Raw genomic sequence first — 12,477 nt, 5'->3', positions numbered from 1 at the left:
GGGGGTGGTGTTCCTGTCCTTATAAAGAGACACCAGTGACCTCACACTCTCTCTCTGTGTGCACAAACCCAGGAAAGGCAATGTGGTGATTTAATGATACAGCAACTACCTGCAAACCAAGAAAAAAGCCCTCACCAAAAAACGAACTCAGAATCTCGATGTTAGATTTCCACTCTCCGTAACTGTGAGAAAATAAATTTCTGTTGTTTTATGCACCCTATCTGTGGTATTTTGTCATGGCAGCCTGAACAGACTAATACATATTTACATTATAAATTTAGAAGAAATTTTAGCTATATCAAGACATAATGAAACAGGCTATCAAAAGATTAATAGATTATATAGTAAGATGCCTGGATTTTTTTCAAAAAATTTCAATATCAACCCTTACTCTAATACCTAGTCAGTGGATGTTCCTTTGGTTACATGTGTTAAAGAACATACCTGCTCTTTTTCAAGCATATCAGCTTTTCTCAATATCTTCATTGCATAGATATGGCCTGTGTCTTTCTTCTGGACCAGCCTCACCTAAAATGTAAAAATTGATCATATTATAAATGTTAGTCACTACTATTAATTTAGGAGCAAAAGGTAAGTTCCTTTAAAGAAAGCAATGTTGCAATTTGCCATTGACAACAATTTAGGAATCCTATTAAACTATTTTAATACATTAAACCATCTCTTAATACATATTAAACATTTTAATACATATTTTAAACTATCTTTAGATATATATTTTCAATAGCAATGACTTCTTTTAAAAAGAATCACACCTCTCCAAATGCTCCTCTTCCTATAACTTTCAGAGACTCGAAGTCATCCAAGCCAAGTCTGGTCCTCTTGAGTCGTAAAAACTCTGTTTCCTTGCGAGCATGTTGTGATCGGCGTAACTTTTTCTATTAAAAAAAATAAAAAGACAGTTTAAAATGATTACTTTAAAATCAGATTATTTCAAAGAAAACCTACAATATTAAATAAAGATGACACACAGAAAAATGGGGGTGAAGTATCTTAAATGTTATATACTAGTGATAACTTATTTATCAAAGTCAGGTATTTATTAAGCATGGAAAGAATTAAAAATCTAAAGAGAACTTTACAAAACTTTTAAGGACTGATAAATCTTTATTCTTGAGGTATACTCCATTAAATATTTCGTCTTAACTAGTTTATCATATTCTTTTATCTATATGCTCATTTAATTCAAATATAAAAACTAAACTTTAAGAAATGCTAACAGTAGTCTGATACTGATTTTTATTATCAAGAAATCTAGTTTGCTTCAATTCTCTAAATTCCAAGGTTGTTCTGTCACAATTACTGAGACTTATGATACCAAAATAACACAACAGCAATATTTCCATAGAAATTTACTTATGGTAGAATTTATTCTTGGATGAATTTTAATAAACTGCTTGAGACTTGGCATACAACTTCCTGAAAATATGAAATTGCAACAAAAAATAACTATACAAAGAATTTATTAAAATATTCATGTCAGGAATTTCATAATTCATTCTTCAAAAATCAGCAAAAGATCACTAGCATTAATAAGAAACAATATGAATTACATGAAAGTTACATTTAGAAAGGGCATTTATTTCATTGTCCTATATTTTATTTTTCCCCTCACCAAACAAAATCCAGTCTTTTGACATAGCTCCTAGTAGAAGTAACAGAATGGGAAATAAACAAAATCAGTGAAGAAATTAAACCCCTGTTCATCTTCACCTGAACCCTATCAAGCTTTCACTTGTTTAGTTCTAAGGAGGGCACAAGTCAAAATAACCATAACAGCTCAGAAACATTACTCCTAAATGCAGCTCAGGTATAACCCACTAAACAGTCCCTTCTTGCCCTGTGTCTGTTTTTAAAAGGGTAAAGTGAACTATTAATCAGAAATATGTAATTATGTATCATTAGTGCAATGGAATTCTGATACTTCTAACAAAGTTAATCTAAGAGGATAACTTTTTAAAATTATGTCTTCAATTTAAACATGATTAAACAGCTAAAGGAAGTTACACATTCAGGCACATCAATGATGGGGGACAGCAAGGACTATTTTTTTAATTCAAAAATGCCTTTTGACTAACAGTTTAAAAAATTAATTACTGAATTACTAGTAAAACAAAAAGATGTTTTTCAAAGTAGTTTGTTTTAAATTTAAGACTAATAAAAAAAGGCCACATGGTGGCACTATAATACTGTTTTTCAAAGCAGTAAAGACAAAATTACATAAATATAAAAATTTTGAGACATTCTGAATTTCTGACTTTATGAATTATGAAACAGTACAGATGGATGTAGTTTCAGAAATTTGTCTAATCTAAATGGAAAATATAACATTATGACAATTTCATAAATTATGTTCAAAATTGACAGAGAGCTAAAGAAAATAATGTTCACTAATATCTGATAGGTTGTGTAATGCGGTAAGTAAACAATGTTTACATAGCTGGAGACAGCTATTTAATGACAAAAAGGGAGAATCACAAGTGTGTGGAATACAGGATCCTATAAAAGTAGGATATCACCTATAGCACTGTTATATTACTTTCAAAAAGTCTACTCCATGATGTTAATCTTAAAGTCCATGTTGAAGTGCAGAGGTAGCTGAAGCAAGTTCCCATTAAAAAAAAAATCGATGAAAAAAAGCAAGTTGACATATCTGCTTACGACTTGTACAGATTAAGTTGCCTTGAAAAACAAGTAACATTTTTGTGGTCATCACATTCTTTCCCCTCCAAAAAGGACAACAAAATCTGTGGACAGGCTTAATATTTCATGGCTCTCTTCTGCAGTTTAAATTTGCCTATTTTGATCACTTCTCTGCCTTTGGCTAAGATCAAGTGTAAACTTGCCTATTTTGGTTTTCCATTAGAGTTAATAATATTCCACGTTTGATGGGATTTTCTTAAGTGACATGAAACAAAATACATCGCTTTCTTCCTTTCTCCATTCCTTTTTAAATGGGTGTTCCTCAAACTCTCAATTTGTAGGTGCTTAAATTTGTGGGTGCTTAGTTTTGTATAAGATATAATATATACAGAAGTTTTGAGATTTGAAAGGGTTCAGCTAGCAACTTCAGTTCAGTATATATACTTTTCATGGCTATATTATATGGTTCAGTTTTTACAATTAGCTTTCACAAATGATTTCACAAATAATTTTCTATTACAGAATGAGTTTAAGGATAAATACTAGCTTTCATTCAAAAACTAGATTTTTATAAAACAATTTTATTTTGAAAAGATACATCTCACATAAAGATAATTCCAACATATTTTATATTAGGTTGAGAGTGTGTGTCTATTCTGTAGAATCTGACATAATCTAGGACCTAGCCTGGGGCCTAATAATAAGCATTTATGGAATTAAAACATCTTTACTGAAAAATTTTAGTTTTATAAATGGTTATTATGGGCCACTGACTATTTTTAGGGGAAAAATCATCTCACATTTTCTACAAGTCATTTAGAAGAATAAGGAAAATCATCCTCCTGCACTTTGTACTTCCTGGTGCAGACCAAAGATTGCGAACTGGAAGCTACAAACTATAGTCAACTTACAGATATACTTGACTTGGCCTGCAAGTTTTTTAAAACATTTGAATACTTGCCAATATTTTAAAAAGTGGGTGATTTCACATAAAAGTCCAGATTTCAAATTTCTCTTGAAAAACATTAGGCCAACAGTGACAGTCTCCATTTGATGGGTATCAGTTCTCTAATTCATCAGTCTCTATCGCTGATGCCAGTCACCAGGTGATGTGTATAACTGGGCTGGTGCTCTGGTTTTCTTTTAGTAAAGTAGAAAGTGATGTAACTTTATCAAAAGATAAACTGTGAGTATCAAATATTTTAGAAAAAGGAAAAAAATCTATTTATTTTAGAAGTAAAAAAATATTCCTATGAATGAATATACAAAGTATGTGAGATCAAAAGAAAGTAACCTAAGATGACATTATAAAACCAACCTGATCGACTTCTCCCACTTATGTTCCTTCCTTGGGACCTTGTGCATCTGCTTTTTGTAATCTCCAGATTTCAAATTAAGACCTTATGCATAAGATTTCTATATCAATATAATGATGTAAAATGTGTATTAATATAACTACAAGGTTATTAATAAGAAAGTCATTAATACTAATGAATAAAAATGAGAAAAGATGTGCTGTCTTTCTTCTCTACAAAATGATACAGATCTAAATCATTACCTTTCTCACTTAAAATTTAAAGAATATGAATATTTTTAAAATAGTAATATTTGAGTTTTCTAGATTGAGTCGACTGATTTAACAAAGTAACCACCTTCGGTACAAGATCATAAAATATTTTGTCATTTAATACTGCAAATATTAAACAAAAACAGGTACAGTCCTAGGAAAAGTGCATGGCAGATTAGATAACAGTCTGATTTCGAATCATCATTTGGAAGACTACTCTTCAAATACTATATAAATTCTTCCCTGATCATTAAAAACTATTTAGCTAATTCATCTAGGTTATATCTCCTTATTGCCTTAGTAAACTATTCCAAGCCTAGCTTTCCATTATGTGCTGTCAATGTACTGTGTTAATTCCTTGACTGTACCCTTTATTATTCATTATCCTGCATATATATTCATCATTTTGTATATACCTCTTAACTCTAATGTATATTCTACTTACTTTTTAAAGGTTCAAATCAATTGTTACCTCTTCCATGTAACCTTTTCTGATCCCCTGAATTAGGGGGGAAAAAATCTCTGTATTTTTAAAGTTTGTCACATTTCATCATGTATACATACTTTTACACACCCTCATATGTAATCTCTCCTTCTAATCTGTAAACTCCTTGAGGGAAAGAGCCATTGTTCATGTATTCTCCAAATATTTATTCTAGTCCTCTGCCAGCTTTGGAGATGTAATGCTAACAGAAACAGTGTTATGGCAGAATGTAGAAGGAGCACCTCAAGAGATTAGGGAAAATTTTCTAGCAGAAGTGATGCCTAAAGTGAAAACTAAAGCTTCCTGAAGAATAATGGGAGTCAGGCAGGAGTAAGGAAGTTCCAAGTGGCAGAAATAGCATGTGAAAAAGGCCAAAGGCAAGAGCACAGAAATTAAAGTAATACAATACTGCTGGTTAGGATGGGAGTGGGGTGACAGACGGGAGGTGAGGCTAGAGAGAGATAAGCGAAGGCCAAATTGTAAGGGGTCTTAAACACCAATGTTAAAGAATTTGCCCTTATCCTGAGAGTACTCAGGGGCCAACGAAGGGTATTAACAAGAGGGACATGATTCAATTTGTCTTTGGCCAGACAGCTCTAGTTGCAGAATGCAGGAAAACCGTAGGTGGGAGTGGGGCCAAGATTAGTGGGAAAAAACCAGTTGGGGGCAGTTTCTCTTCAGATGAAATATGTGTTAGTTTAAAACTAAGGTAGTGGCATTAGACTACAGAACTGGATAGTTTTAAGAAATATATTTTCAAAAACTGTGAGAAGATTTGACAACTGATTGATTCTTCTTGGAGCCCTCTTCTTGTTCCACAAAACTAGAATACTGTAGATGCTGTTCATGAAATCTACGCAGGTTCTTGGAATTTGAAAAAAGAAGCTGCCTCCTTTTCAAGATATCCATCCTAGCAACAAAGTAAGAAGCCCGGGTTCAAATGATGAAATCCACATTATCTAAGTTATAAAATCATCTGATATCAATAAATGCAAAAATCACTTGGGGTATTTTTGTATAGTAATTACTGTTTCCCCCCACCTTTATTCAGATATAATGGACATATAACAAACATTGTGGTAAACAACGTGATGATTTGATACACGTATATATTGTGAAATGATTACCACGATAAGGTTAGTTAATATATTTATCACCTCATATAACATTCTTTTTGTAGTAAGAACATTTAAGGTCCACTCTCAGCAATTTTCAAGTACATAATACAGTACTGTTAACTATAGTCACAGTAATTACAGCTAACTTTACCTCTTCATCTGCCAATCCTTCTTCTTCCATGGCCACTTCTAGTTTCTTCTGCCTTAACACAAAAAATTATAATAATTTAAATTTTAAATATATTACTAACTATTCCCATTTAATATACATTTATTTATTCAAGTTTACCACTTCAATTTGCTATGCTTAAAAAAAAAAACTTTCAACTTGAACCAAAATAATCACTAAGAATAGTTTTCTTTCTCAAAATATAAATCCAATTCAGATTTAGCTTTCACATACTGGCCAAATGAATATTTTACTTCTAAAGCCACCTAAATGAATTGAGAGTAAAGGTGACTAATATTTAATAATGTTATAATAATGTTATCTAATATTCAAATGACATAACTAAAATCATTAACATTTATCAATATTTATGTTAGAAGTATATAAAGGTAACTATAATGATTAAAGTATAACATTTAAGGTGGCTATCCCTGTTTGAATCCTGATTTTAACACTTAGCTTAATGAACTTGTTTAAATCATTCACTTAGTCAAACCTTGATTTCCTAATCAATCAAGGAAAAATTTTCAATGCAATTGAGTGTATTTTATTCTAATTCTTTGTAAACTGGAAAGTCATATATGAATATAAAAAGTAACTCATTAACTTTTCTTTTCTAGGTATAGCCAAGTTCAGTTATTCATTATTTTAAATTGCACCCTTGGAGTTAGAAAAGCTAAGCATTGTGGGGGTGGGGAGGATGGTAAAGAGACAGGATGCGTGAAGTAACTAGAGAAATGGTTGTGGTACAAATTTTGCAGCATGTGAATGTAAAGTATTTTATTTCTATCATATTGGTTTTTCCTAAAGATAAACCCAAGAGAGGTCTTCCCAATTAGTTTTGGAGTATGTTAGAATAAGATTAACTTTCCAGGATTTATCCACAAGAGAATAGGGTCGAGGACTGAAACCATAATACACACTGTCTGGTATTTATTTATGACAATATGTCCAAAGGTAAGCTCTTCACTAAACCATTACCAAGACTACTTCTTCTTCCTTAAGGAAAATTACCAACAAAGGAGAAGATGAGATCTAATAACATATTCTTCACCCACTTTCTCAGCATTTGTAATAGGAACCTTGGTGCTATTACACTGATTTTTATCCTTTGCTTACATATTATTCTCCTAAGCCCAACCTTAGAATGGAATAAGCTCCTAACATCAGATTCTGTGCCTGCCATCATGTACCTTATGGGCACTGCAGAGCTGCTTGCTGAATGATTTTGGGTTTTCTCCTCTGCAGAAAGAATCCAAAGGGTAAGAGAACCATTAATCTAGGAGGGATATCAACATACAAGCAACTTTATTCTTCTGTCAAATCTATACTGCCCCCGCTTTTGAATCCTCACCAAGACTAACACTTCATAAATGCATCCCTCATTCTGGGAAGAGAGGCAGTTAACTTTTCATCCGTTTCCACCACAACCTAATGGGAACAACTGTGACTTTCTCTTGTATCTTTTTAAAAAACTTTTCCTCCCAAAATGCTCTTACGTTTTGTTGATTGGCACTTTATTTGGCTTGTGTATTTATCCAATTACTTAAGCCTTAAAAATTCATCATGTTTTCTTAAAGTATAAACTTTTGGAAATAGGAGCTCACTGTTTAATATGACTTCCATAGCACCACCAAGTTGAGACTGCTTTTTTTTTTTTTTAATAACAGCCAATTCTTTTATTCTTACTTTCTTTTGTTTGGAAATAGAGGGGAAAACCGAATTACTTTAAGGTTTCAGCAATAAAAGACAATGAACCTTTAAAATTCTGATGAATAACTTAAGTGCCTGCCTCCTGAAAAAGTACAGGTCTGTTTTTCCTTGGTTCTCTTCTACTCTGTTCACTATCCCTTGATGATTTATTTGATCATGAGACTTCCATGACCTTTACAATTAATGTTAACTACTTATATATTCCGATTTATTTCTAACTTATTCTGCAGAAGTTACAAACTTTAATTTTATTCATTTAGTAGCTACCTTAGAAATTATAACGTGCATTTTGTCAAAGTCTGAAATTAATCAATCTTGACCCACTCTCTCGATTTTATCTCTATCCTTAGAGATACAAAGATATCTAAGAACACTTTAATTCTATTTACTTCCCTCCTGATAGTCTACTATTAGAAAAGATTTTAATTCTATTTTTTAAATGCTTAAGTCATTATTATTGTTGTTGACGTTGTTTTTAAGTCAATTTTTGTTGGGATTTATCCACATATTAGCATTTAGATCTTCTGTTTGTGATCAATTTCCCCCTGCCTGAATCGAATCTTTTGGAATTTTTGCTGATGATGGACACTTAGGTTAACTTTACTCTGCGCCATTCTCTTTCCTTTCTTCCTTTAGGAACTTTGGATAAAAATAATAACACTAGCTTTTCTCACTATTCTGTTTCTTAACTCTCATATTTTCTTTTAATCTGTCTGTCTCTATAGATGGACTTCTGAATAACTGTTTTATTTTCTAGTTCTAATTCTCTCCTCAGCTATGTCTAATCTGAAGTTAGACTTGTCCAAAATTAAGTTCAAAACATGAGTCTTCTTGAATCCTATTTCACTAAAGTTGCATCACTCTCTGTTTGCCCAGACATGACATATCTAAGCCAGTATTGACTTGTTTCTCTCACATTTTGCATTTGGCTAGTTTCCATGTTTTTCCAACCTTTCTCACCCGTCAGTTCTTCTCTATTGTTGCTTTCACCATCCTAATTCAAGCCTCCTTTCTATTTGCCTGGATTACATCACTAACCTTTCCTGTTTCTAATCCTTCCTCTCACAGTCCACTTTATAAAACACAATTAAAGTATTCTTCTAAAGAAACACTTGTGATCATCTGATCTTCTGTTCAAAACTCATAGAGGGTCTCTACTACCATGAGTATAGCAACACTAACAAAGCATCAAGGCTCCCAGGAAATGCTGAAATCCAACTTGAGCTAAATGAATGTTGTCTGACCTGGCACTGATGGTGACTTCTTTTGTCTCTAATATTCTTCCTCCGGCTCTTTTTATCTTTCTTCTCTCTCTTCCATATATATAAATAGGACTATTCCTTAGGAGCCCTGTTTAACAGCCACCACCATTATGAAGCCCTCCCAGTTGCCTTAGGCAAAAGCAATCTCTATGTTCTTTGCCCTTCTCTTAGTGATACTTTTCACTCTTTCATATAAGTTTCATGAAGTCGAAACAACATCTTTCATTTTTTTATTCTTCCATTCCCACTTAGTACACACAACACTATAAATGTTTTTGGACTAAAGTCAGTTATTCACAACTTATCCCCCTAAAATAAAGTATAAAGATATATCATAATTTCATGGTTTGGAACATTTTGTTTAAAACATCAATTAACATTTGAAATAAGTATACGAGTGCACAGGACAAGAAACTATTCTGAAAAAAATAAAACAAGTAACTAGGTCCATTGTCAGAATAAAAAACTTAAAAACAACACAGGAACCTACAATATTTGTATTATGAATAGACAATATGTTTACACTTCGGTCACAGAATAACAGCTTATTTAACTAAACAGAAAATTCTGACTAGCCTTTACTATACCTGGTTTCTCTCTCTTCATGCTGTAAAATTAGGTTGCTGTAAAAATTCTCCAATGTGAGCTTGGCCACAGTCACTCTTTCCCGGGTATGGTTGCTCATGGGAAAGGTGGTTGTAGTCCCTGCCGTCATTGCCATAGTAACAGAAACTGAAATAACATACAAACACAAATTATTCAGTAGAAAAAAACTTTCTATCCTTTATAACAAACTCTGGAAATGGTTTGATTTCTACTGAGCAAAATTCTACCCTAACGGTTAAGATATCCAACTCTTTCATATTATAAGTAAAACAATACTAGTAAGGAAAAATGCCCTATTCGCAAAGCAATAGAAATTAATTTTGTGCTGGCAAAACCAGGGGTGAATAACAGTAAGAAGTACCAGTGGCAGTCCACACACAATATAAATACATTTGTATAAAGGTTGTATTCAACAAGCATTCAAAACAAAAAAGGTTCTATTTTGTTGTTGTCTTATTGATTCTAAATAAAATCCACACAATTTTGCTAATAACTTATAGCCTCAATAAATGTTAAGTCTCCTAAGAATTAATGTAGTTTAGCTTCTGCCATATAAATTTTATAAAACATGAAGTGTTACATCAAATAAGCAGACAAATATCAGTCTAGAGCAATTTTTATGTTTTAGAGGAAAACTACTTTTAGAAAGAAGTCCATTTATGTGGAGTCTATGGCTGTCCTATTTCATTCTGAATTCTATGTCATTTCAGATAGTGCTATAACAAGATCTAGTATACTTTTTCAGACTATGAAGTCCATTTCATTTTCAAATGATATTCAAACGCCTATAGGTACCGGGCAGGAAACAAATGTATGAATCAAGCTAGATGACAATAGGCAAGTTTTGTAGCCTTAACTATACAGTGTGTCTAGAGTCATTTAAGTGCTAACTTTTAAAAACCACTGGGCCAGTTAAATTAAGTAATGGTTTGAAAAAGATAATCTGAACAATTAGACAAGTACAGAGTGCAGCAAAATGGCTACTTCATAAGGGAACAGATTGAACTCTGGTGGCTTCTGTGGTGGGCACTGACCCTAAGAGATTTGCCCACCACAGTCTACCAGCTGGACCCTAACCCCCCAAAAAACCCTGGAATGGTTCCGTAAAGAGATTTTTGCTTATATGTATGAGAATCATAACAGACCATCCTAGAGAAGATCCAGATTGCCAAGAGTGTCCAACATTGCATTCTTACCTGAAAAGTATTCCCCCAAACCTGCCACCTACTCCACAACACCCATCTGTTCTCCCCTTAATTGCACAAAGATACAGTCCAGTATATGCACCTGAACTGGATTAGAATCCAGGGATAATAAAATGAAACAAAAGACTTTTTGCTTCAATGTCAAGCAAGTATATAAATTGAAAGTAAACAATTAACTATGGCAAATTCCCAGTTCAACTGTCATCTTTTTGGATATATACCTCAATGTACTACAGGAGCCTCAAACTCCTTATGTCTAAAACTGAATCTATTATTTTAGCATCATAAACTTGTTCCTCTGCTGACCACTGTAAACCTTTTCATAACAAGAAGCTGATCACATTACTTGTTTAAATTTTTAAGGTCTTCTCACCGTCTACAGAAAATCAAATTAGCTTAGCAAGATAAATAAAGACAACTCACATACACTGAATACATAGGATATTTTATGACATTTATTGACATTTTATGACATTTTACTGACATTTTTGTATTTTATTCATTGAACTTCCCTTTCTCTCTTGAGGATTTAAGATAGTGGCACTATCTACGCATGACTACATTTCATCCTCCCAACAGCCTTGTAAGGTAAGGAACTAAAGCTTAGAAAAGTCACATAGCTAGTGAGCTGTGGAATCTGGACTTCAAGTGCTAACTCCGCCTTGCCATCCTAGCCTCACTGCTGCCCTTCCTTGCCGCTTACCCTTCTCCCAACATACTTGGTTCTTCAATGCCTCCATGCCCTCGCCTGACCTATCCCCGCAAATCAGTTAAGTCCTGAACTCTCTTCACAGGAATACTGATTCTTTACCACACGGTCTTACTATTAAGTCTTCGCTTACATACCTTCCCAGAAGAGACATAACATGGCATTCTTTCATGTGTGTTTTCTAGAATTTTTACCAATGTAGCTCAGTACTAGTGCTTATCACTCTATTTCTATATCCCACTAAACTAGGAACACCTCCGTACAAGAACTTTTCCTAATTTGAGTATTTACCACAACAGCACTGACAAACAGGCAGTAATGAATGAATGAGTCGAACTACTCTATAAAGGATGACTAAAAAGCAACTGTGGAAAAAGAAATTACTGAATTTAGGAGACAGAAATTTATAGATCTAATCCAGGACCTGCTGCTAACTGATCATATGGTCTTATTCAAATCACCAGAACACTCTGAACTCGTCATTTTTCCCCAGGCAGGAATTATAATATTTGCTCTGCTTAGTACACAGGCAGAGTCTAAGACCGTCTGAGATAATACAGAGCAAAGCCACAATGGTTTATACAATTGTAAGACATTATTTTAGAGATTTACTTTAATTTGTTTAATGTGCTAAATGCTTTAATTATAATGAGTATTATTTTTAAACATGATAAATAATGAAAATAAATGAAATTCAAAAACTTTCATGGTCAAATTAATGTAGGGAGGAGGCAAGAGAACTAAAGTGTTAAATCAAGATACATTCAGAAACTGCAATATGCTGATCAGCCCTGCAGTCTGGCCAGGAGGATATCTGCAGAACAAAGGAAGATTTCTACTGGGATTACTAACAACCCACTCTCCACACCTGTGAAAGGGAAACAGGAACAACAGAGTGTTTAAGTGGCTGCCCTACACAAATAAAACTGTTCATTCCTTATAGCTAAAACCCTGGGGAACCTATGGATGAAAGGCTGGCAACT

The 12,477-nt window shown here is 33.3% G+C and overlaps 1 protein-coding gene across 1 annotated transcript in view; it reads right to left on the bottom strand.

Annotated features, from left to right (window-relative positions):
* STK38L (serine/threonine kinase 38 like) overlaps positions 1–12,477 on the bottom strand; it is a 77,854-nt gene that overhangs the window by 20,437 nt on the left and 44,940 nt on the right. Inside the window, 4 exon segments of the mRNA XM_011363089.2 lie at positions 445–528; positions 774–896; positions 5,982–6,033; positions 9,562–9,706. Of these exon segments, the coding sequence (XP_011361391.1) occupies positions 445–528; positions 774–896; positions 5,982–6,033; positions 9,562–9,695 (393 nt within the window). The 5' untranslated portion in view covers positions 9,696–9,706.

Source organism: Pteropus vampyrus, unplaced genomic scaffold (assembly GCF_000151845.1).
Source record: "Pteropus vampyrus isolate Shadow unplaced genomic scaffold, Pvam_2.0 Scaffold82, whole genome shotgun sequence".
Classification (NCBI taxonomy): Eukaryota; Metazoa; Chordata; class Mammalia; order Chiroptera; family Pteropodidae; genus Pteropus; species Pteropus vampyrus.
Note: the sequence above shows the minus strand (reverse complement) of the source record. Positions and strands in the feature narration are given on the sequence as shown.